Here is a 24,982-nt window from a genome sequence, read left to right as displayed (position 1 = left end):
CGGCAAGTGAAGATGTTCCTAAATTCGGGTGCCGAAACTAACAGAATCCGGCCAGATATCCACAAGGCTTAGCCACCCACATGCAGACTAGCTAGCTCCGGTCCCAGCCTTGACAGCTGTGGGTCTACCTTACTTTGGGTGCTTTGGTCATGATCACGGTCTAGTTCATGTCAGGGCGGAACTGCCCAACTAACGGGCTCTGAGGTCATCTACTTTCACATATTCTCGCTCGACACCATCCTTCCTTCATTGTCAAACAACGGGAAAAAAGGAGCCTTTGGGGTTTAACCCTCCTCAAGGCTCACAGCTATAAGAGCCGCCTTGTAAAATACTTTAATCCCCAGAGTCATCCAGTAAGCAGTGCCGTGATTCCCATTGAGCTAATGTTTGCTGACTGGTGTTTACGCAGTCTTGAAACTTATCCCACCCTAATCGAGCTTCATTTCGAAATTTCCGAACTCTTATTGTCTCTGAGAGATCTTTCAGCCGAAACATTTGTTGTTTTCCTTTCCTCTTCACAGCGACAGCTCTGCTCTGCTTCGAATACCCACCTTGTCGCAAAACGCCTATTCTAAACTTCTTTACTCGATTCACGATACCCAACTTACGATAAATACGATTACGAGTCGCCTAATAATACATAACGATCTCCGAGATACCTTTGGATCCTGCTATGGCTGACCACGGCCGATCTGAAGGGTCAGGAGCATGGAGAGTCCAAGATGTCGAAGACATTGACATAAGCGTCGCCCAGCCATTCCCCCCAAGCCCTCATGTCAGCTCAATATACAGAAGCAACGCCGAGATCTGGCCTCAAAGACCCCGACTCGAGGATTTCAGCTGTTCCGAGAAGAGAAAGCGCAGCGGCCAAATGAGATTTCCAGAGATCAATGTTCCCCAAGAGCATGTTCTAATTCGTTCAAACGGCATCATGGAGTTTAGCAGACTTGTCAGCATCCAGATTGAAAAGTTAACCGCCAAAGAGAAGAGAATATCCTTTCCCATCGAGCGGATGAGAGATAGTGTGGCGAAGACGGCCAATTTCACTCGTCTCATTCGACCTAGCGGCAAGAAGCCTATCCTAAAGGCTATCGAAATCAGTGATCACACTGATTCATCAGAACCTGCGGCAAACATCCAGTTTGCGGAATGCCTAATTGATCAAGACGAGATCTTTGTTGAGGAAGGAAAGATCAGAATCATGGCAACTACCGCCACAAAGATGTTGGCAAGCTCTGTCTTCTGGATCGACCAGAAGCACGAGATCTTAAAATCGTATCACTGGCTAAGCGCTACTCCAGACGACATTCCACCGCAGGCAGAAGACCGTCCACCGCGGGCAGGAGCGAAACTTTACAATGTGATGCAGCTCATTATACAGCATCTGGTTCAGGGACGCTGGATATGGATAACGCATCGCAGGGTCACCCCGGTGACTCGCCACAAATGGACTGGCACTGGAAAAGGATACACTCCTGTACAAACCGCTCATTATTCCATAGCTATTGACCTCTATCGAACTCAGGTCCTGTATAACTGCAGGAAAACGTTCTTTTCCATGCAGACAGTGGATCATAGAATGCCACTCTGGAGATTTTGCAAGGGAGAGGACCTTAATCCAGCCACTTTTGCCAAATGTTCTCTGATGCTATACGGCCTAGCATACATGTTGATAGCACCCGACGGTACGAAGTTGATCAAGATATTCGAGGAGAGACTTGTTACGGAGATACGATTATACCAGGATGTATACTCCATCGACCGCTCGCAACTGCAGAAAACGGTCTCTGGCGAATCTAAGCAATTTACTTGGAGAGGCCGCCTCGCCTTGTTCCGACAGCCTCGCAATCAAAACAAGGCCAAGGCTGATAACAATTTCAATCGAATGCTAGGCCAAAGGTTGAAGCTTCCCGATCCACACAAATACAGCTACAGAAAATACGATGAAAAGTATGTCTGTGATGTCGAAGAGACCGTCAGAGAAAAAGTCGTAGCCAGAAGGGTCCAACTCCTATCGTTATGCCGCGCCTGGGCCAAAGAAAAAGCACGACACAATCCAGAATCTCACTCCTGTCCCTGGAACATCAGTTTTGAGAATAACTACACCGACCGTCACGGAAAGCTTCCAGACAAATTCTGCTACAGATGCTGGTTCTTGGAAAAAAGAAATGAATGGAGACAACTTTGTGCTGTAGTCCCACCTCGACAAACTTTTTGGGATCCCTACCACCAGTCTAAAGACAGACCAAAAGGATGGTGCTGCTGCAATGAGGATGCATGCTCAAAAGACTGCGCGCGAAAACACAGAACCTGTTTCGTGTCCCATTGCGAATCACATATCGTACAGGGACCTGACCTCCAAGAGAAGCTCGAGGGAGAGATGAGGCTTAAGCACGCATATAAAGACAGTGTCCGTGAGAATTGGCCTCTGCCTACTTGGCAGGATAGCAGCTTGCCACCAGAACCTCCAGCAAAAATCGAGGTTGAGAGCAGTAGTAGCTCTTCAAACCTTGAACCACTGGCAGGCCCTTTACCAGGCTTTCTAAAGCAGCACCTTCTCGATATCAGAATGCGGGTCAGGACCAAGAAGAAGTCATGTGACCAGGTCGTTCAATTGCCTTCGGTTGATATGCCGGCTTAAAAGCCAGAGTGTATGGCGGAAAAAATATAAATTGTTGGATACTGGGTTGGACTTCTTAGATCTTGTATCCTATAGGTTTTTCTCCTTTGGTCTAAATTGCTGTCTGTACCAAAATCCGCTCCTTAGGACTTGTCTTTACAATTTTGACGGCTTTAATAGCTGTCTTTCTTTCTGTAGGATATTATCCAGCTTGTAATAGCAGCAGCGATACTAGTAATGGTAATAGATTTTGGGTTCCTATTTGCTATTGGGAATGATAAATAAACATTGGAGGAAATGATCAACGTGCACGATCGCAAATATCACCTGGAGGGGCCAACTGCTGCAATCCTCGGTCTCAATTCCTGGGTTGTGGGAAGGAAGTTCTGGCAACGTGATTGGGCTCGCTTAATTTTCAAGGGAGTGGATTCACGTGGAACTGAGACCTGTACACATTGAAATTCCTCCTTAGCTCAAGTATAGGCGGAGTCAAAGTCATTCTCTGGTATTTATGTTTGGTGTATCGCTTCGCTCACTAGTAAAACGAAGTTTCTTTCCAGTGACAGTCTCCAGGAGACCACCACTGCCCACCAGCCCTTCTATGCTTTTGCCAACGCCTGGTTCTTCCCAAGTATTTCGCGTCTATGGCCGCACATCCATAATGACTTATCCATTAATCATGTCACCTCTGACGATCTCAGTGACCTGGATATCAAGGTCATCCAAAAAGGTTCCGTCAGCTCCTCCCTGCATTAACAGTACCTTCCATCTCGCAAGCTTCGTAGGAATGGAAGACCAGGAACTCAGGGATAAAGAAGTAGTGCGGATTCTTCGAGTCAAAGGACACCATCTGTAAGTGTCGAAAGGTCTCGAGTGGTCTAGGTTCTTGACGCCAAGAGCTGGTCGACGGGGTGCGAGGGTTTGCGTATGTCTATAGAGATCGGCTCCGTACATAGGCGTAGCGATACAAATATCTGAGACCGCCATCCCAAGGGTCTTCATCTTGGGAAATCGGGTTAGAAGCGGTGGGGAATTAAGATCATCTGAGACTTTAGGTGCGACGACGAAGATCGTGTGATCGAACCCAGTCTCGAGATGCTCCAGCTTCGACGCCACAGTGGAATCCACGATCCTGAGAAAATCGATGAGCATCCCAGTGTAAGGTCCGGACAGGTCCCAAGTCCCCATGGATAGGTAGAGCGTGTCCTTCGTAGGATCGATGTACACGCTCAGAGGTGGTAGTGTTGGAGGTTCCTTCGGTCGATTTGGTGCGTCGTCGGAGCTGTCAGAGCCGTCTACACTCGGCTCTTCGCATTCGTTTTCCACAATCATTGGAATGTACTTTTCGAGCGCACAAGCGCGAGACTCTACACAGACGTGCATAAGCGCCGGGATTTGGTCTCGACAATCCGAGAAGTAGCCTTTGTCACGATTCCACATGATCTCTAGAACCCTGGGGCTCATAGCTTCTCGCCAGATCTGTAGTCTGAGCTCCGATGGCAAGTCGTCGAAGATGGTAAACTGAGCGAGGGGTCCCTGTGTTGGAGGGGAGATGTTGTTGTCGCCTTCCAGCCCAGCGACCGGAGTTGGTTGAGTCTGATCATCCAAAGACATTAGAGCCATTGATGTGTCCAACTCTGTCGAGGGAAAGTATCGAACATTTACTGCGACAGAGTCGTCCGCTTGAGTTGAATCCTCAGGCTCACGAGATGTAACGAGCGACGAATAAGTATGGGCCATGGTGATCATGGTGCGCAAATGGTACACTATGATGAAGGAGTGTACTTGACGGATTGTCGAATGCACTGGGAGAGCTATGAGGGCGCAATGACTTAGGTGGTCTACTAATGTCGTCGTTAGGAGGGATGCTCATTTAGAAGAAGTTTATATCATGCAAAGGTTGTATTACATACGAGGAATGATACTATTTGCGGTCGCGAAGCGCAAACAGAAAGAGAGCGCAACCTTTTTAATAAACTCCCAACGGCGACCATCCAACTAGCGCAAATTTTGCGCTCGAGAAGCAAGAAGTTTAGACAAGGTAAGGAGAGCGAATGACGAAGAGTATTCAGTACTGATACCGGCGACTATCCGTGTTGAAAATGTTGTGTTGTGGATGCGAATGATGGAAGAAGTAGCGGAAGCAGAGGGGGTTAATGTGCCTCTTAAGCGGGGCGTTGCACACTAGTCCGCTGGTCCCGCACTATGACATGTATGAATAGGAGTGAATCAGAAGGAGTTCAAATGAGTGAGCGCATGTTGATATAAGGACTGAGCATGGTCTAGTAAATCTGACTTCTGGAAAAGGAAGGAGCGTTCCTGCGACACGTGACCGAAGACTCGAGGTCATGCTAGAACGATTCCTAGCAACTCACTTTTGATCCTAATAATTGTATTTGGATTACTATGGAGAACTCGCTCTTTCCAGAGTAAGATGCAGCTGCCGCTTTGGGAGTGGAATGATAGAGGAAGGTAAGAAATTGCGCATTTAGGATATTGAGGCAGGAGCGAAGGAATCACTTCACTAATAAACCTTAACTTCAGGTGACACGCATCCCACAAACAATCCAGAGTCTGACAAGAGACCAAATCACAACATAAAGATCACAACCGTTATATACATAAAGAAAGGTCAAGTCTTCGTCAGAGGCAAGCACTTTTCAATCACGAAAGCAAACTCGGCCTGCAAAAGGAAAGGACTCGTTCTTGTATTATTTAGATTAATTCCAATCTCAGTATCATGTAGGGAGTTTTTTTGCCTCTGCCACCCTCCTAGTCGCCATGCCATTGTTGTCCATAGACCATCATCGGTGCTTCGCAGGAGACGGAAGTCCCTCCGTTGATCACCTGAAGCCATCAGAGCACATGAGTGTGACCTTGTTGTTCTCTGCTCTAGAGCGCTTTGAATCAGTCAACACGTTTCAAATATTTGTTGAACGACAATCTTCAATGTCGACGACTATCAGATATGGTCGCTGGGAGGAAGCTTCACCGAGCGGGAAAAGGAGACTTGCTCCGAAGGAGGACTCACCGAATTTTTGAGATCGCAAGAACTCGTTATCCTTGAAGATGTTTATCCCGCTTGCTGGATGCGTTCGAAGATGATCCCGCTCGAAGAATATCAATAAGTTGAAAATCCAGCTGCACCACCATTGCTTTGCCTGCACCTCTAGCCAGTAAACGAGTCTTCCAGCCTGGTATTTCCTTCTTGACCATCTTTGCCCATATGTTGTCGAGGCTTATTGTGCGACTAACTCCTGGATCTGAAGACGATCTTAAGACTACTGACCTCTGGGTACTTCTTCTCTTGAACCCGGTTGGTGCTTGGTAAGGCGGTAATGAGTTGCAGTGATTGAGTTCACAAAGCCCCCAGCAATGGAGTACATCCGTAGCAATCACATAAATTGTTCGGAGTTTGGATAACTTAAGGAGATTCGACTTCGTCAAAGTGTAAGCGGCTTGTGGGTCGTTAAGGGCAAGATGTTGTAAGGTCGATATTGCTTCGTGATTGAGCTTACACAAGAAGGACCCAAAGATTTCCCCATAATTGTTTATAGTGTCACAATTCTTTGGGAAGTAAAGCACGTCTTTGGCGCAGTTGAAGTAGGCACGGAAAGGCCGAAGGGACTTCTCGCTGGACTCCTGGGGGCTAAGCTTGGCAGCCTTCGCTGCACTCTTTGTATTCGTCTCACTGTCTGTGCTCTCGGGTACGTTGTTTTCGACTTCTAGGACTTTGTACTTCTTCAAGGCAAGAGAACGACTCTCAGAGCATAGGTGCAACTCGATCGGAATAGGAATTCTGGTGCTGAACTCGCGATCCTCGGTCCACAAGATCTCAACTATACGAGCCTCCTCCGGGAACACTTCCTTCCACTACAACAGATTAGTCTCGGGGTCTGTCAATAACAGGTGCTGGGATCGATACGCACCACCATGGTCCTGAGTTCGATGGGAAGTTTCGAAAAGAGATGGAACTCCGTGAGTGGCAATGAAACCTTTGGCGTAGCAGCTTCAGTAGAAATCGACTTTGGCTCATGACTTGCTGTAATGAGGCTTTGACAGAGAGTTGATGGGTGCAGAATTTGAGAGGCATTCTTGATGATAGAATCACCTTCAAGAGCCGGGGTCAACGACTCGAGTGTACGGGCTCCAGCACGAGAATTTCCTCCCTCGAGCGCAGAAGTCAACATCTTGGGATTGGCAGTGTCATTTGCACTCTTTACCACAGTATCCACGGTCTGGTCCATCGCGGCTGCCGAATCTCGTTGCTCGTAAAGACGTGCTGTCATGTTGCGTGACAGATATCGAGTGGGTGCTCCGAATGGAGACGTACTCTCGAAATCGTTGCGCAAGAGCAATGAAGATGATTCTATGTCGAATTGTAATTCGGAAGCTGAATTGAATTGTATTCAAAGATATTGGCTTGCAATTAATGAGGAGTACAACACGAAGGTCGTACTTTATGGTGGAAGGACGTGCAATCGAAGCCGAGTACTTGTGTTCTGAAGTACTTGCGCGTGAGCAAAGATCATATGAAAATCTCAAATTCGTCGGCAGGAAGCTCAGAATTTTACATACAATCGTCAAGTCCACTAGCTAGCCCACGTGCTTCCTGCCATAAAGCTGAATCCATCCTACCTACCTACCTATGTAGCCATCAACCCCATCCGACCCCGCTGACCTCAGCCTTGTAAATCACGCGCTAACCTCATTCAGCCCCAACTCTTTCCCCCCATATAGTGTCAAATAAGCAAAACTCCTTCATCAATCCAGTAAGCGCCTTGTCGACTTGGCGCGTCGGCTGGATTGTAACATGCTCCCCCATCCCGGTGACCCCGACCGGGTGCATGTTCGGACGGACAAGTTTCGCACTTGGGCATTTAGGCTACTTACGGGTAGCCTAAACGTTTTGTTTTTGATTTCTACTTCTTGTGTTAAATTTGAGTTGTTGGGTGGTTGAGGGTTTTGTGCTCATTTTTTGCTTTTTAATATTTTTGCATGGAGGGTGTTTAGCGAGATAAAGCGAGGGGAGGGGATGGGACACTTGAACGCTGTACGTGTTGGAGATGAGCCATGTGTTGGACGATAATGCTGATTTACTTTAAAAAGATGTGGCTTTCACTTGGAAGTTTTATCTTGTGGGAGAGATGTCTCCGTCACGGTTCTGAACATAGGCAAGATCATCATCGCTTTCCATTTTTGGTCTGTATCTACCTTAACACCTGGTCCATTGATAATCGAGGTTCTTCATTGACTCACCTAGTCAGAAGAAGGTGAAGTCTCTAATACATTCCCTTTTCCCTCCCTGTCTCGTCCGTACTCCAACCCCCCCTCCCCCTCCCCTGCTCCGTCACCTCAGATCATTTGCGAATAATCGCGACCAGGTGGAGGCGTCATGCCGGATCTGACAATATCAATACCGATAAACTCCAGTTTTTCGACGAGCTGCTTATAATTCATCCAACTGTCGTAATCGTCGTCAGTCATAGTCTTGCGATAGTCTGCGAGTCTATATTTGAGCTCCTTGCCCGTTACGCCGAAGAAATAGTCGAAGGATTGGTTCCTCAGTTCCGGAGGTTGTAGCTCCCGAATCTCATCAATCTTTTGAAGGTGACGGCACCACCGCCACGGCTTCATGATTCTAGATGAGTGCTGCTTCACGTACCCAGCGATGGAATGAGGTTGAAGTGTCCCTAAGTGGCCTGCATCAGCAGTATCGTCTGCGACGATGGAGATAGTCTTGATGCTGATCAAATCAAGCATCATCATCGCCCAAAATCCCACCTTGTTCGCCAGCTCATCTGCGCGAATCGAAATATGCTGTATTGATGAGCCTCTGAAAGGCCGGATCGCCTTGAGCATGATGTTAGTACTACAGAGGTACTTGGGCATGTTAGATTTGTAACCTCGCAGGGTCAGATACACCAAATCGTGATCGTAATCGATGTATATATACGGACTGCTCTTCTCTTCGTCATGATCTTCGCTCTGACTCGATGTTATGTCGAGCTTCTTGTATGTCTCTTGAGCCAAAGCTCGTGACTCGCTCGACACATGGAGGAGTGCAGGTACAGGGCGAAATTTGTAGACGTGATTATCCCCCACCCAGATAGTCTCCATAACTCGCGGTCCTGGCAGAGCAAGACCCCAGATGTTCAGCCTAAGCTCGATAGGCAACCTTGGGAACATTGTGAATTCCTTAAGAGGGCTTAATGCTCGAGCAGCCTCAAGGTCTTTCTCTTTTGCGATAATTGTTGGCCAGCCTCTCTTGACTAGTTGGGACTTTGTATCTTTAGAATTGTCGGAAAGCGCAAGATTATGCACTGCAGTTGATACCGATCCGCCGGCCATATTCTGTACAAGGGAGCTCGAAGAAGAATGCTCAGCCTCAACACTCTTCGAATCCTTCGACATCGTAGACTCCTTCATATCCTTGAATTCTAACTTGTTGACCGTCTCAATACCAGACAAACGCTCCGCTTCGGAATTGTCCGCCGCCTGTGACTTTTCGCACTTCTCCTGCGCCATAATGGCCTTTCGTTTGAGGAAATCTATTGCAGAGGCGTTTCGGATAATAGCTCCAGAAGATCGGAAGATGGCTCGCACCAAGTTGCGCTTCTCGTAACGCGACGTGAACGTCGACTTCGCGTAGACGTTTGCTTCGAAGAAGTAAGGCTGGGCAGAGTTGCACCTGCTCAACTAGGAAATCCAATGCGAGTCCGAGGATTATTCGAGGCTTGATTCGATATGCGCGAGAATCTCCTCGAGGTATTACCAAATTTGATGAGCTTAGCCAATGTTAGCTGTCATTTTGGATCCGAGTATGTTGGATGGTCTTATGAGATTGAAAGCTCTTGCGTCTGATAAGCCTTTAGTAGCCCTTGACCTCGGAAGGAGTGCTAGTGGCACCTTCTCAACGCCATGCCTAGCGCCAAAGGGGAGTCGAGGTCACGTGTCTTTGAATTCAAGAGCAAGTTTAGGCTTTTACGATCTATATGCTGCGAACAGTGTGTCACTTCGACACACTGTATTCAAGAGCAGATATTTATTCACAAGCATGATAGGGAGCATATGTAAAATCATAGCTTCTCATTGTTTGTCTGTATCTAGGTATTTCTCAATGCATCTATTTTTCTGAAATCCTAGTATTTTCGATCTTTGTCGTCATCGGAGGAAGTATTTTCTTTATCATTCTATAATGCTCCTCAATCTATCTATGCACCATTTTCTCTACTCAGGGAAGAATTCATCGATCACTCGCCTATGTCTAATGATTGCGAACACGTGGGGACTTCATGCCAGATCTGATGATATCAATACCAACGAATTCCAAGTCATCCACAAGCTTCTCAGTTGCACCATTGACAACCATTTTATCCTTAAGTTGCTTGCCATATACTTGGAACATCTCGGTGAATGACTCGTGAAACAGTATCAATTGTCCAGGTGTACGCGATCGCCAATATCTCCACGGTTGTATGGGTCTAGCAGGATCCTGCTTCACGAAGCCAACTGCCAAACGTCGTGGGGCGCGTTTGTCTTCATCCGGCATAGCAACATCATCGGCAACAAGCGAGATGGTCTTCAGATTGCTAAGACGAGGGAGAATCTTTCCCCAGTGTCTCACGCTCATAGGGAAAAGTTCGTCAACTAACAATGCGACATGCTTTAAGGTCGTAGCTCCGCTAGCGGCGAGTATGCCGAAGAGTGGATGAAGTCCAGGATGGTAGAGGTAATGTTGCGTTCCATTGGAACGTCGTCGGGATAGATATAGTAAATCATGATCGTAATCGATGTAGATGTATGGCGACACATTCTTGTGATCAGAATCCTCGCTCACGTCATCGACCGCCTTGAACTTCTTGAAAGTCTTCAGAGCAAGATTTCTCGATTCGGCACAGGTATGGAGCAGCGCTGGGATAGGACAGTCTGTGTAGAGGTGATCATTGGCCCACATGATTTCGATGACGCGTGGTCCAGGCATAGCTTCGCCAAAAATTTCGAGCCTCAACTCTATCGGCAATTTGGGGAAGACCGTGAACTCTTTGAGAGGCTTCGAGATTCGAATAGTCTTCTTTGTAGTCTTCTTCACAGTCTTGCTCGCAGTCTTGTTCGCAGTCTTCTTCGCAGTCTGCTCAGATTTCTTCGGGGCCTTCGCACTCTTCATCGCAGTTCCGTGCCTCATGGTGAGCTTCCGTGTTAGGACAAGCGGTAGACGATTGAAATTTCTTGCGGTTGGGCTTTGATAGAGGAAGACTGGGAATAGTGATGCGTATCGTTTGTTTGAGGTTGCACCTTCGACTGAGAAGGCGGGTCTGAATTTGTGCAGAAGGTCGTTAACAAGAGTTCCGGGTTGAGGTCGAATGCCGGGAGATCAGAGATGGGCAACTTTGTCGAAGTTGAGCTTCTCTGGCTAACAAATGGAACTCAAGTTCAAGAAAGCTTTGCGTTATCAAATTTGGCGATAAAGTGTAGAACGTGGCTGAGAGATATCTTAAGGCGAAGCTGATAGCTGGAGAGCTTGATAATATGGGAGATGTATGGGTAGTGAGAAGTTGATGGATCTTTGAGGTCGAGGAAATTGAAGAAGTTTTGGGGTTGAGGAATCGGAGGAAGATAAAGGTTAGAGAAGTCTGGCGTGATCGAGCTCAAAAGTGAGAAAGTGGAGAATATGGTTGAGAGATATCTGAGACGAAGTTGGGAGCGGGAGAGGTTGACGGGTTTATTGAGGTTGGAGGTCCAAGGAAGATGAAGGTTAGAGACCCCGAGAGCTTGGGTAAGTATCGGTAGTAAGAGACCTTCGCCTAACGTAGTTCAAAAAAGGAAGTAGCCTTTCCCAATTCACTATCGCGACCCCGTGACGTCCTATAACTTCCACCAACAATCTTTTACTTAGTGAGAGCCCGGGGTTATCAATTCCTGAACATCGGTGTGAGCTCCAACCCAGATTCTAGGTCGGTACCTCGCTCGCTTATTCGAAAGGGGTAGCGGTGGCTCGTGCCGAGGATATCTTTTCAAAGCTTCTGGAGCGAGATTTCAACTCATGATTGTCATAGACTTAAGTTAAGTCAACAGCAATCACAGGATCAAATGTGAAGAAACTTCAATCCACATCAAGTGAGCAACGAGCACAAGCTCGAAGGTAAACCAATATCAATCAACAAAATCCATTCACAATCATATCCACCCTATCATCTCCTCCTCTCCCTTCTTCCACATCCCTCCCAGCCCATCCCTAAGCCCACGTCTTCGGCCCAAAAGTCCCATTAACAACCACCTTCTGCACCGCCGCATTCCAATCCCCATTATCCATGAAACCTCCCCCGAACCCACCCCACCACGCCGGACTACTAACCTTCGGCAACTGCAACGCAAAAAAGATCAACAAGATACAGATAATCGTCCCACTATCCAGCGCCGCGCTCGTGATATAATTATACTCCGCCCACCACCCCGGATGGCGTCCTTTAATAACCTTATTAAAGATAGTCCCCACAAACGCCCAGGTAGCGTAAATCATCGGAGTTGCAGGCGGGATGTATCCCGTGCCGCCGAACACGATGGCCGTATTGACATATCGCAATGGACTCTTCGGAAAGCGGCGCGCGAGATAATAAACCAGGATCGGGCAGCCGAAACCCAGGATGAAGAAGTAGATCATGGGGTGATAGATGCCACCGGTGCCGAAGATACGCGCGGGGCCGATGACGCCCCAGATGATGGAGGCGGTGAAGAAGACGTGGGCGTTGGGGCAGGTGTAGTTGTTTGCTTGGTCGGGGGTGCAGACGCCGGAGATGGAGCCGAGGGCCCAGTTGAGGACGGCAATTTGCACGATGCAGGACCAGAGGGTGGCGACGAATTGGGCCCAGAAGGTGACGCGTTGGGGCACTTTCATGTAGTGGGCTAGTTTGATATCTCTGTGCGGTGGGTTAGCTTATGTCATTTAGGGGGAAAATGCCCCTCAAGTCTCTGCTCCAGCAGTAAAGAAATCGAACGTACTGTGTAAAGTATAATCCCTGATAACAAGTAATGTACCCATACATCTTAAACATCATCATCGCAAGCGGTCGACCAGGTTGCATGTACCCGATAATAAACTCGGTAATGACATTCAGACCGAGTTGCACATTAGTAGTCGCTTGCACGATTCCGATAGGCAGGTAAAAGAAGCACGAGATGAGGAGCGCAACAATGAACGCCCACCACGTCAAGTGAGTGTCCCATACCAAGCACGTAACGAGACCTAGAGCGAACATGACTACCGCACTGATGGCATACCTGGTTTTCAATCAGCAACAGAGAAGGAAAGAGGGGAAGAAGAAAACATACCACCACCAAGGAGCCTCCTTATACTTAGCCATCATCTTCAAATGCACATCCGCGCCATCCATCCGACTACTCTTAACCTTCGCCCAGATATCCGGCCCATGATACAGCCCCGTATGAAGAACCACCGCAATAATAGCCGCGAAACTCAATCCATACGCCAGCGCGAACGTCGTCGACAAGAAAAGCGGTGAATACGCAGCGTACTTGACAGGATCAAGTTCGTACTCCGGCGTCAAGATCATAGAAACATTATACGCTGCCCCCGTATTATCGAAACTGCCTCCCGTAGACATTGGCAGGTATTCGGAGTAAAAGGCGCCGCTGAAATGGATACCGATCGAAGTAATCAAAGTGAAAATCACCACGCCAATCATGGTGTTCGCAATAGCATGGAACGGGTACACCAACGGACTCAGAATGAACGCCGTGATGACACTCCAATCGAAACTAAGCGGGATGAGCGAGAGTCCCGTCTGGCCACCAAACAGCTGGTTCACCACCACATTGTTAGGCGCGGCCCAAGTGACGAAGACGAACGTGGCCAGGAAGGGCGCGATCCAGAGCGGGAACCATTCCCAGACGAAGATGGCGAGCATGAGGTACAGGAACCACTTGTAGCGGCCGATTTTCCAGCCGCTGAGCTTGAGAGCGTCGGGAGTGGCGCGCGTGTGAATCGTTTCGAACATGGTGGTCGTGATGAGGTTAGAGGGCCAGATCATGGCAGCTGGTTCGACGAGCCATTTTCGGGTGAGGCCTGCGAGACCGAGACCGAGCATTTGGCAGGTGATGGTGAGGAGGAGTTGGTAACCCCATCCGAAGTTCTGTCCGTAGTATACTTGCTGGGCGAGTAGGACGTCGGTCGAGTATGCGAAGGTTCCTCCGAAGGAAGCATTGGCCATGATGACGATCAGAGTATGTTCCTTCATGTTGAACGGGCCGTTATTCAATGTCCATGTATATCCAAAGGTCTTGAATTTGCGAGTTGGCATAGCTGTAATTCCGTCAATTGATATCCCAAATCAAGCCAGACATCGATGAACATACTGTATTGCCAAGCAACACCAAAAGGATACGAAAGCAGCAGAGTAACAACTGGCGTGAGAGAGATAGACGGGTTACGAAGAGAGAAGAGCATGTTGATGGCACTTCCAATCGTAGTCCACAGCATCCCAATCACCCAAGCACGCACAGTATTCGCTGGACATTCTTCATCTATTTAATCTCGTTAGATCCAAGTTCCAAGTATGATTTATCACGAATCCATACCATAGTTCCTGACTGCAGCACGAACTTCAGGGTACGGCGAGTTCTCTTCAAGTAGCACTGTCTCGACAGCGACTTTCTTCTCGAGATCATCGACTCTTAGAGCTTCGTCGACAGCATCGATACTTTCTTGAGGTAAATTGGGATCCCACGCGTGCTCGTGCTTGAAGGCTTCGAGCTCCTTCTGCACGACACCAGTCGATGTCGCGACGCTGCCATAATCAGCTCGTACTCAGTGCGAATGCAAGAAAGTAACTCTTACCCATCGCTTCCCGAATCAGGATCCACCGCCTGAGTATGAGCAGCAGCAGGTCTCTTGAACAATCCGCCCAAAGCCATTGTTACAGCTACGAAAGGGTACAGATCGAAAGGAGGGGAAAACCTAACACAGCACAAAGGCGAGGTTATGAAGGATAAAAAGGAGGAGACGAGGAGCTATGGCCGCCGCGTCTCTTTATGGGAAACACAAGGATCCGGATGATAGATGCATTGTACTCGCTACCGATTGGGGAAAACCCAGGCCAATAGCAGACATTGACCTTGTCATACATCTACCTTCCACATGGGGGAGGACGCTTGAATAGACGCTGATAGACCCGATAAACGTTGGAAGATGCCCGATAGAGAAAATGAGAATCGACCCAGATCCGCGGTGCGTCGCACTGGGTATCTGTACTCACCTTCCTGATGCAGCACTTGTTGCGTTCCACCGGAATATCGACGCAGGGCGACGGGTCATGAGAATGGGGAACTAGAAGTCGCTAAGAACTTTCCGTGCGACGATTCAATACCCAATCCGGACGACTTGGATGGACATCGCGAATATCTGTGCTACGATCGAGTCGAGCACGGATAATGGTCAGGGTTCGGTAGGTGCATTTAAGGTATTTAATAACCTTGCCAACTCCCTATCTTAGCTTGAGTCCATTCCAGACACCAATGAGATTGGTACGATAGAGGAAGCTCGCGTGGCGAATATAAAGATAAATATACTTTATGTTAGAAAAGTATTCGCTGGTGTATAGCCGAGGAAGAGAAGGTCGCATGATGAGTGGAATGGTTGGGAGATAGATCTGAATTGGCGGAAAGAGATAAGAGGTGTGGCAGGATCCAGACTTCTGTCGTCGTCGTCCTCCTTGTTCACCAGCGTTGCATTGTGATCGTTCCAGGAGACCAGTGTCTATGTTTGGGAATACAAAGTCGACCAGGAGGAGTCGCAAGCTGAGAGTGCATTGAGAGGAGTGAAAGGATGTGAGCCTCTTCTGACGGAGTGTCCAATCGATGTGAAGCTCATAATCGGTTTATCCCAGTTGAAATATCCGGGGTGAGGTTGATATTGAGTGATGATTGGCGGTGATGCGGGTGGGAGCTCGGCTGTGCTCTGTGCAAGCATTGACGCACCACTGCGGGCGCCAGATAAGAAAAGCGGGGTGCCAGATCCGCATGAGACCAACGCAAGATCCAAAGTCCAGAACAGCTTGGCCGACTGAAAGAACAAAAGGATATACGAGAAGACGCCCCTCGATTGAATTGAAGACGAACATCAATTGGCCTCGGCCAATTGACCAACACACCTTCCAACTCAAATATAAAAAGTTCCATGCATGGAAGGTGCAGTGAAGCTTCGCCAAGATGCAACGACGCACACCCTCAGAATAATTGGACGCCATCGGGAAAATGCCAGACGTGTAGTCGCACATGAATCTCCGTGACCTGCTGATTCAAGAAAGAGCAACTTACTGCCTCGGCATGCAATGACATTCAGAAAAGTCACTGAACTTCTCTGATTGCCCAAGACTTCTTTGTACGGACGGGATAATTGAGGATCTGGTGGATCATTGATATTGCCGGTCCCGCCACCACTTCTTCTTTCTCCACCGACGGCTGTCTTCTCCCGACCGTTGCACAGCGCTGTGTTGAAAAGGCGGCCGCCACAGAAGGGAGGCGTCGAACACGGCTGAGGCAAATGCGTTATCATTTGAGTTTGTGGAGTCGGGTTCGCGCCGCAGCCTTCAAAGTAATACCTCTCCAATTGTTCTTGAAGCTTGTCAATTTGCCAAGCAACATCACTTTCCTATTCAGCCGTTTGGACCGGGTGATGAGCCGACCTAAACCACCTCCTCGGACAAGTGGTTTCTTGGGCAGACATCCATATATCTTGTGCTGCGAGACTGCTCTGTAGACCAAATATCTAATGGTGTAGCGAAGACGTCGTCACAACAGTCAAAGTGGCGTTCAATGGAGGCGTTAAGATATGAGATCTTCTACACGCACCAATGATCGAGGCGCTGAGACATTGATAGATCTCCGCCCTCTCCACAAAAGCTTCGAGAAGCCAGCGCTTCTCGAACGCCTTCCCGCCATGACAAGCTCGTCGGGACCTTATCGCCGAGTCCTTGCAGATAGTCACGAGATCATCGTCTAAGGCCGCGAAAGTCTGAGGCAAGGATGATCAGGAAGTCTCCTGATATGGCTTCTTCTCCTGACTGAATCGATTTGGAGTGAAGATGAAAGCGGAGTCCAAGGTCGTCTCTGAGAAGAGCGTGATCAGCTCGACTTGAAATGGTCCTGATTCGTCAACCCATTTGTTCAACTCCGTGAGAATAACATTTCGGCCTTCAATCCCACCTCACGAACACCGGTTCCGAGTTTTATGCTGATAAAACCGAATTTCCAGCAGTTTTAAATTCGAGCCATCGAGCTCTCCTCCCCAATTCCTCTCTCCACCTCCTCTCAAGCCAACTCCGTGACAACAATCTCTCGGCCTTGAATCCCACCCCACGAACACCGATTCCGACTCCCACTCCTACTGAGACGGAATTCCAAATAGTCGCAAATTCGAATCCTCGAATTTCCCCCCAGCTTTCTCTCCTTGCAACCTCCCATGCTTTGTCCGTTGATAACGATATCCCCGTCTCGAATCCCACCCCACGAGCCCCGACTCCGACGTCGAGCGAACGCCGTGACGAACCTTCTTCACGACCTCCCACCCCTCTCAAACATCTCCAAAATGGCCCCCTTCCCCCTCGCAGCCGCAACGTCCAAAGCCGTCCTTCCCCTCCCATCCTCCATCAAAGGATCCAGTCCCCTCTTCACAAAAACCGCAAATAGGGCTTTATCGTGCTCCTCTCCCGATCCCGTCCTATTAGCCACGACATGCAGTACCGTTTCACCATCTTTATTCCTCGTTCGTATATCTGCTTCTTTGAAGAATGTATCGAGATGTTGGACATGACATGCTTCTTCTTCTTCTTTTCTCTGTACATCTTTCTCTGGGGACGAAAGGAATGTGAAGAGAGGTGTGTTGCCGAGTGTGTCGCGGGCGTCTATATCTCCTCCTAGGGAGAGGAATTTCTGCCATAATGAGCAGAGACCGGGGTAGTAATCCGGAGAGTGGTTTTCGGTTAGATGACTGACTCGCTGGCGTTCTTTGACTTCTAGACATTGGGCCGCGATGTGATGGAGTGCTGTTTTGCCTGTTGGGTCTGCGGAGAGGAGATCTTCTTGTTTACCTAGCTCTAGGATCCTTTCCACGATTTTAGGACGCAGGACGGAGAGCGCGAGGTGTAGGGGCTTGTACCCTTTTTTATCTGGTTGAGATATTAGGGTTAGAGAAGCGGGATGGGCTAGAAATTGCAAGATGGCATCTTCCTCCATATCCTCGTTTGCACAGAGATGATGGAGACAGTTGCTTCCCTCATTATCTTTGGCCAAGGAATCAACATCTAGATCCAAAAGGCGGATCACAGGGGCTTTAACTTTCTCAAACCAATGTTTATGTCTGTACCCTTGGAGACACTCAGTCCAGTTTGCAGCAGCAAGGAGGACCGTTCTCCCGAGCTGATCTTTCGCCTCCCAATTGATCAAGGGGACAATTTCCGGGTTGAAGAAGGAAAACACGATCTCCTCTTCCGCATGCTCGACTACGAAATGGATCAACGTCTCTGTTTCCGACAGGGCGACATACGGGTCCGCGCCCCGTTTCAGCAAAAGCTTGACAAGAGGAGCAGAATCGATCGGTTGCTGATTAAACAAGCCTGGAAAGCAGGCACAGAAAAGTGCATAGCGAATCTGCCCTTTGATCCGATAATGAACCCTAAACCCCTTCTTCTCATCAACGGAATTTGCGTCCGCGCCAGCATCGAGTAGGATCTCCAAAGCTTTCAAATCTTGTGATTGTATAGCGGAGAATAGCGGCGAGAGTTTGCCCATATTCAAATCTGCACCGTGCTCTAGTAGCGCTTTCATTATCTCTGGTGATGAAGAAGCTTTGTGTAGACATGATAATCCATGGTAGTCGAGCACATTCGGATCAGCGCCTAATTCCAAGAGTATTGACGTAGCAGAAGAGGTCCAGAATGCTTGCGAGGAGCCCATGTTTGTTTTCTCGTCACCTTTGCTAGCTATATGCAGGGGAGTCTGGCCGATCTCATCGACGGCGTTGATGTTGGCGCCTGCAGAGACTAGGTATCTTATTGCCTGGAGTTGCCAGAAGGATCTCGTGCGGGCGAGGATGTGGAGAGCTGTTGAGCCTGGGGCGAGGATATTCGGGATGGTGGTATATGGTGTCGATGGAGCGAGGCTGCGGGCATTTATGTCTATGTTGCATTTATCGACAAGGAGATGGATGAGTGGGAGATTGTTGGAGATGCGTGAAGATGCTATTTGAAGCACTGGATCGTAAACTGTTCGTGAAGGATGAGTCCTTTCTGAGTTTTTTTTGAGGTGCATTTCGACGGTCGAGGGGTCATCGTTTAGTGCGACGAGAGAGTCAAGTGAGGCGATGAGCTCAGTGAGGCCTTCAGATGCCGCTTCGTGCAAGATTTTGCTCGTCGTTTCGGTATCGTTGGCGAGTTCCTCTTTATGCTCCTTGACCCATGAACACAGGGAAGGATAGTCAAGCATTCCCATCCATGTCCTAGGTTCGCTCAACACTTCTTTTCGCGTCACTTCATCAAGGTGATCGAGTGTCGACAAACCCGAAGCTGTTTTGATAGCCAGGAGAGTCGGCAATTTATTCCTTGCCTTTTCGTCAATATCCCAGCGCTCTATAATATTTTCGTGTGTAAAGGCCAGCTTAGCAATCATTTCCTTGCAATCATTCGCCACTGCTAGATCCAGGGGGAACCTGTTCTTGCTGTCCAAAGCGAAAGGATTCGCTCCAGCCTCGATCAACATCTCAATAATGGGCCCAACACGACATGTATCATGCTCAGAACTTCGAGGTGACATATAAGTCGTTGAGTACCAAGGTTTGTCTTCGTATCCTCTTCCAGGCTTGGGTCTAAACCGGTCCTCTTGGAGGGTTGAGCCAAGGGAAGGTGAACCATAATGATTGCGATGTTCTAGCAAAGACCAGATATTCTGCTCGATGGGAAATGTAGCGCAAGCATGTAGAGGTGTTCTTCCTCCATCGTCCGTCAAATCAACGGAAGCTCCTGCCTGTAGGAGACAAAAGACTGATTCGGGACGACCAGATGTACATGCATCATGCAAAGGAGTTAGGCCATCTTGGTCTTGGGTGTTGATGAGTTCTTTGCACTGTTGGTACTGTCAGTTTGCTTTGAAGGTTGATGAAGTGAATTTGTAAGAAATAGTGGAGAATGGACGAGTAGTAAGCGGCTCAACTCGATGCGGAAATCTGACATCCATCATGAACTCTAAAATGCATGCCAAGACAAGACTACCGCTAGCACATCATCATAGCCCAATGATGCGAATTACCAATCGATTCCGCGATGTCTAAGCTCAGAGATCCTCAAGGATGTCGGTACTGCCAATATTCGAATAAGAACCGAGCGAATAAGAAAAAACATACCTTATCTATGATCAACGCAATAGTATTGGTTTGACGTGCTCGACATGCGAGATGAAGAATGGTGCGCTTTTCCTTTGTTACAAGAGTCGGGTCTGCGCCTGCAGAAAGGAGGGAAAAGAGTTCGAATTCTGAGCGAAGAGTTGCCAGGTGGATCGCTGCTAGGCCGTCGTTGTCTTGCGCGTTGAGATCCAGCTTTTCTTTCTGTTCGTGTCTGTGAAGATTCCATTAATCAATATCCAAAGTCGCAGAGATTGTTTTGAAAGAGTCAAGGGAAACATACCTTCTGAATATATCCAACAACGAAACCCTCTTCTCATTGCTCGAGGAGTGGACGTGTGCCAACTCAACATTTACCATCAACGGCGTCTCGCCCTCTTTGTTCCTTGCATTCATCGAGATTCCCGCTTCTAGCAGATACTTAATAAACTCGATATTTCTCGCCGTCCCCTCAAAATTGCCCACCGCAACATGTAAGATGGAATTGCCCTCATTATCAACCACCAAAGGATCTAGCCCATAGCCTACATACTTCAGGAATACGTCTAGTAAGGTGTGACCTCCCATGATGCTTGTGAAGCAATGTAAGATTCCACGACCATGATTATCTACGGCATAAATATCGGCCCCGAGTTGCCTTAGCGCTTTGACAGCTTTCTGATTCCGAAGATCGGCGAGGATGGGTGTCTTGCCAGTCTTGGATCGTCCTTCCAGCGAAGCTCCATGCGAGAGAAGCAGCTCAATGAATTGTTTGGTTTCTTCAATAGTTTTCCTGCTCCCTAGTAGCCACATGCATCCCTGCGCGGCGGTATTATCGCACTTGTTGAGCAGAAGCTTGAAAGTCTTCAGAGTACAGGTCGCGGTCAAGATCGCGCTTTCCAAAGCTGTTCTGCCAAAATCATTCTTAAGGTCTGGTCTAACTCCTTTTTCCAGAAGTAGTAAGATGATCTCATTGATGCTGTCCTCAATATTGCCATGTGGGTGTGAAAGGATTTGATGCAAGGCTGTTTCTCCTTTACTGCCCCGGGCATCTGGTCTGGCTCCAAGGTCTAGTAAGAGCTTGATAATTTCAACGTTCTTGCAGTTCTGCAAAGCGCGAAACAGGACAGAATCTCCGTTCCGGTCAACGGCAGACACATCGGCACCGGCTTCGAGTAAACTCTTTACTGCAATGAGTGGCGCTGCATGTCGAACGTCAAATAGACTTAGAAGTGGCGTATTTCCTTCCCCATTCTTTGCATCAATATTTGCTCCTGCTCCTGATAACATGTTTAGGATTTGTTGGCATGCAACGTGTGTTGATTCATTCCATTGATGAACCAGAGCGTGAATGGGCGCTTTCATCGGGCCAGCTCTCAAACGTCTACCTGCACCATTGATGCGGTAATTCGGTTGATAATCACACATCTCGAGGGGATCGGCTTCTTTACTCAGCAGGATCTCAACGATACTTGTGTTGTGACCTGTCGCTGCAACATAGAGTGGAGTACCACCTTCGAATCTCGTATTAGGTGAAACGTCCGTATTCAGCAGAACAGCTTTGACGATCTCAAATTCGCCACACCGGCAAGCTCGGCCAAGAACTTCTTCGAAAGATGCAGGCTTGAGGTATGGGAGCATGACAGTAATGGTATCGAGATGTCCTTGTTGACATGCATATTCAATGGCTGTTTCGCCTTTTGTAGATCTCTCCCCACCAAGTAGCCTCCCTCCGTGATTCTCCTTTGTTTTTGTAGCGATTGGATCGACCCCAGCGTCTAAGAGAAGTTTGACAATTGTTGAATGGTTTCTTTTAGCCGCTTCGTGTAGAGGCACTACTCCGCGACAACTATGCGCATTGGCATCCGCTCCACCCTGAAGAAGGAGAGTCGCTATCTCAACATGCCCACGTCTGCAGGCCCAATGTAGAGGAGTGAGCTGATCAGCATCAAGTGGATCGACAATCTGGCCATCTCGAAGCAAGCGAGCAGCATATTTCGACATACCGGCAAAGGCGGCAACATGAAGTGGAGCAGGTGTCTGAGCAGCTCCTGGGACTTGGCGTCTTGTCCACTCAAGTCGTAGCCACTGCCTGAAATCTAAGCTCTTAGGGTCCATGAAAGATGACACAGCTTGAAGAAAATCTTCATCATCGGCATCATATCGATGGCAGTGATATGCCCAATTTTTGATAGCGTACTCAAGAAAAGGGTACCGCAATCTTGCTTCTTGGTAATCGTATGGATCTTCCATCTTCTTCTGCCCACGTCGACAGCGGCAATCAAAATCGCCGTCACAATCACACTTTGATGCCTTTTCAAACTCTTCTGCATCAGGGTGTCGAAGAACTCCAGACTGTAGATACTTCAATGAAACCATTGCCAACCTCTTGTGAACTTTGGGAGGATCGAGAACAGGAAATTGTGGAGTACTATCATTGCTGACATCTTTCGTCCTCTCAGTGTCCAGCAGAAATTCGGTGAAGGAATGATGGATGACTTGTACTGTCTCATCTTCCAGAATTTCTAGGAGTGGTGCACAAGCTGTCCTTGCCACATTCTTAGGTGTTCCTGGTAGCCTCTCTGAAGGAAATTCTGAAGCCAGGACGTTTGCAAGTTCGTTCAAGCGAAGAGCTCGAGATGAATGAGTGACAAACTCGAGTAGAAAAACTTGAATGTCTGTCGTAATTTTCTCGCTTTCAGTGTTCTGGTATAGCATAGTATTGTACATATCCTCGAGACCTATGGGTAAACTTTTTGCAAGCTTCTGAACGTCGAGTTGTCCTGTTGCATGCAACTTCGGTATGATCTGATCTACCAAAAGTCGAGCATATAGAAACAGCCCTCGAGATCTTTCGCATATCGTAGACTCCAGACTTGCTCGAAGCTGAGCATTTTCGTCACCTGACAGGACATCTTTGAGTCGATGAGCAACGAAAACGGCAATATCCTTGCCCACAAGATCATCTTCTAGGCTGATGTGGACAATCGATGCATCGTGCAGAGCACTTTGGAGGTACTGTTTTGGTCTGCTTGTCATAAAAAGCTTGACTGATTCTGGTCGAAACGTTGCCAAGCCATTCAAGCGTTGTAGGAAAGTATCATTGGACCCCAGTTCCATCTCATCCATAGCGTCTACAACACAATAGGTCTTCTCTATCGAGGCAAGCCCAAGCAGTAGGAACTCCCATAGCCGCTCATCAGAAAGATGATCCAGTTCGCTCCCCAGAAGCGGCTGAAGTGTTCCTTGTAGTCTAGGACAGCGGGGTAGAAGCTGAGCGAGGAAATCTTGGATCAGGTTCCGTGGCTTCCGGTTTGCCGCCACAATGTAACGAAAGAAGAAGTACAGCACGGGCACATCTTCTGTCGAGCTCAAATGCTCTACCATCGATGCAGCTATGACGGACTTTCCTGCTCCTGGGACACCCTTCACCCAGAGACTACTGTGGCCATCTGATTGGTGCCATTGTTGATACCGTGCGGTATTGCAGATCCAAAGGCCTGTTCCGGGAGCTTGGGATGAAAGATGGCGGCGGAACTCGCTGGAGTCGGCCGTGTAGTCGGTGGGCTGAAGCCATCCTTGCAATTTGGCTAGATCCTCAGGGTCTAGATTAACTTCTCGGTGATCAATCATCTCAAAATCTTCCGAGGTAGCTGCGGAGAAAGCCATCTTGGACGTCTTCGTGGTGAGGAAAGAAGATAAGAAAGTACTTTCGAGATTCAGAAACTGGTTCAAGGGAATAAATACATGATAGAGATGAAGAAGAAAGAGTCATCGTTGTGCAAAGATCGTCGTTCCTGCCTGCTAGGCAGCCGAATCCTTTTCAAGCCTCAGAGACCCGCCAAAACACGTGACTGATTCAGCCACTGGGCACTTGCATCTCTACCTAGCATCAGCCACGGTCTTTCGGTCCTTCGATTGGCTTCAAACTCGGAAATCAAGCTTCTTGTGGCCAAATCAAGCTTTTCCGCTACTAGACGCCGTTCACCCCAAATGTCTCAACGACGATGCCGTCAATATTGCGAAGAACCTTTCTGATACCGCCCAAGACATCTTCGTCGTCAGCAATTAATTTCTCTGCGCGCAGCCATCGTACTATGTTGTCCAGATTGGGTTGTCACACTTCAAATAGTCGCTGTGAGGCGCACCCGTCTCAGTGAGACACCACCCAGTCGTCGATCCGCACTTCATTTCACAGTTCTGGTCGGCTTCGGGAGATATTGAACCAGATCCTGGCGCGTCGACTCACGATGTTTTTTTTTTTTTTGGTCGATGCAACGTCGTCGCCGCTCGTTGGCCTTCATCAGGGCAGAATGCGAATGCCCCTGATGCTAACAGGAGAGGACTGTACTCTGCCTCGTGCTGGCAGCCCTGCCGAACGTCAATGGGAAGACCCCTGCCAAGCTTTTCTATTACGAGCAGTCCAACGGGCCGCAAGACTGCTTGAAGCCTGCGATATGCGGTGAGGGCTGGGCGAGGGACCAGCCATGAGCTCCAATGCTGCATGTTCTGCACATGTGACGAGTATTAGGGGGAGTCGAACAATCGAGGACACCGCAGTGAGTTAGTGCTGCTGTACGCCGTCAATAGTAACTTGATCAAAACTGTCAGCATCATCGCGAGCCTCTCGCTGCCCCTCCTTCGATCGTTCGCATGCAGCTATTCCTGGGACTTTATGCATGCTTCTAAGGTTGTTTGCTTGCCTTATGTTTGTTCTGAGGGTCTCGCAGGGGAGTCTTGGGATCCAAGCGTCTGCCGTCCCCACACTCACACCACCCCCAAAGAAAATAAATTGGTGGCGCTGGTGTTGCATGAGGCCCTGCAGGTGCCATATTTCGCTCCCGGGTACAGTATTCAGACGCTACATTTTCTCAGTTGAGTGAGGGAATTTTTCTTCATTGGGTAATCGTACACGATCGTACTTAACCTACAGTCTGCTCCAAACCATAATCATAGGGCTTGGACGGCCCCACTGC

At 48.4% G+C, this 24,982-nt stretch overlaps 6 protein-coding genes across 6 annotated transcripts; 1 reads left to right on the top strand and 5 right to left on the bottom strand.

Annotated features, from left to right (window-relative positions):
- Window positions 1-233: 233 nt before the first annotated feature.
- Window positions 234-2,851, top strand: LY89DRAFT_13831 (uncharacterized protein). The gene is made up of 2 exons (XM_018205296.1): window positions 234-353; window positions 410-2,851. The coding sequence occupies exon 2, from the start codon at window positions 674-676 to the stop codon at window positions 2,639-2,641; it is 1,968 nt and encodes a 655-aa protein (XP_018078531.1). The 5' UTR covers window positions 234-353; window positions 410-673; the 3' UTR covers window positions 2,642-2,851.
- Window positions 2,852-3,192: 341 nt separating this feature from the next.
- Window positions 3,193-4,823, bottom strand: LY89DRAFT_776338 (uncharacterized protein). Its single transcript, XM_018222032.1, has 2 exons — window positions 4,534-4,823; window positions 3,193-4,464 (listed from the first exon to the last, which is right to left on the bottom strand). The coding sequence occupies exon 2, from the start codon at window positions 4,367-4,369 to the stop codon at window positions 3,287-3,289; it is 1,083 nt and encodes a 360-aa protein (XP_018078530.1). The 5' UTR covers window positions 4,370-4,464; window positions 4,534-4,823; the 3' UTR covers window positions 3,193-3,286.
- Window positions 4,824-5,677: 854 nt separating this feature from the next.
- LY89DRAFT_662932 (uncharacterized protein) lies at window positions 5,678-7,253 on the bottom strand (the record flags this gene model as incomplete). Its single annotated transcript, XM_018212675.1, has 3 exons — window positions 5,678-6,493; window positions 6,550-7,013; window positions 7,199-7,253. The coding sequence occupies 3 exons, from the start codon at window positions 7,251-7,253 to the stop codon at window positions 5,678-5,680; spliced, it is 1,335 nt and encodes a 444-aa protein (XP_018078529.1).
- Window positions 7,254-9,834: 2,581 nt separating this feature from the next.
- Window positions 9,835-10,916, bottom strand: LY89DRAFT_713079 (uncharacterized protein). The gene is made up of 2 exons (XM_018218024.1): window positions 10,461-10,916; window positions 9,835-10,202 (listed from the first exon to the last, which is right to left on the bottom strand). The coding sequence occupies exons 1-2, from the start codon at window positions 10,803-10,805 to the stop codon at window positions 9,888-9,890; spliced, it is 660 nt and encodes a 219-aa protein (XP_018078528.1). The 5' UTR covers window positions 10,806-10,916; the 3' UTR covers window positions 9,835-9,887.
- A 939-nt stretch (window positions 10,917-11,855) lies between these two features.
- On the bottom strand, window positions 11,856-14,551 carry LY89DRAFT_662929 (putative sexual differentiation process protein isp4; the record flags this gene model as incomplete). The annotated part of the gene is made up of 6 exons (XM_018212674.1): window positions 11,856-12,537; window positions 12,620-12,898; window positions 12,950-13,940; window positions 13,994-14,161; window positions 14,216-14,424; window positions 14,475-14,551. The coding sequence occupies 6 exons, from the start codon at window positions 14,549-14,551 to the stop codon at window positions 11,856-11,858; spliced, it is 2,406 nt and encodes an 801-aa protein (XP_018078527.1).
- A 5,366-nt stretch (window positions 14,552-19,917) lies between these two features.
- Window positions 19,918-23,808, bottom strand: LY89DRAFT_13811 (ankyrin). The gene is made up of 3 exons (XM_018205294.1): window positions 20,311-23,808; window positions 20,031-20,241; window positions 19,918-19,985 (listed from the first exon to the last, which is right to left on the bottom strand). The coding sequence occupies exons 1-3, from the start codon at window positions 23,673-23,675 to the stop codon at window positions 19,971-19,973; spliced, it is 3,591 nt and encodes a 1,196-aa protein (XP_018078526.1). The 5' UTR covers window positions 23,676-23,808; the 3' UTR covers window positions 19,918-19,970.
- Window positions 23,809-24,982: the final 1,174 nt, after the last annotated feature.

The sequence above is a fragment of the Mollisia scopiformis genome (genome assembly GCF_001500285.1).
Source record: "Mollisia scopiformis unplaced genomic scaffold LY89scaffold_1, whole genome shotgun sequence".
In the NCBI taxonomy this organism is placed as follows: Eukaryota; Fungi; Ascomycota; class Leotiomycetes; order Helotiales; family Mollisiaceae; genus Mollisia; species Mollisia scopiformis.
This window is presented reverse-complemented; position numbering and strand designations above follow the sequence as displayed.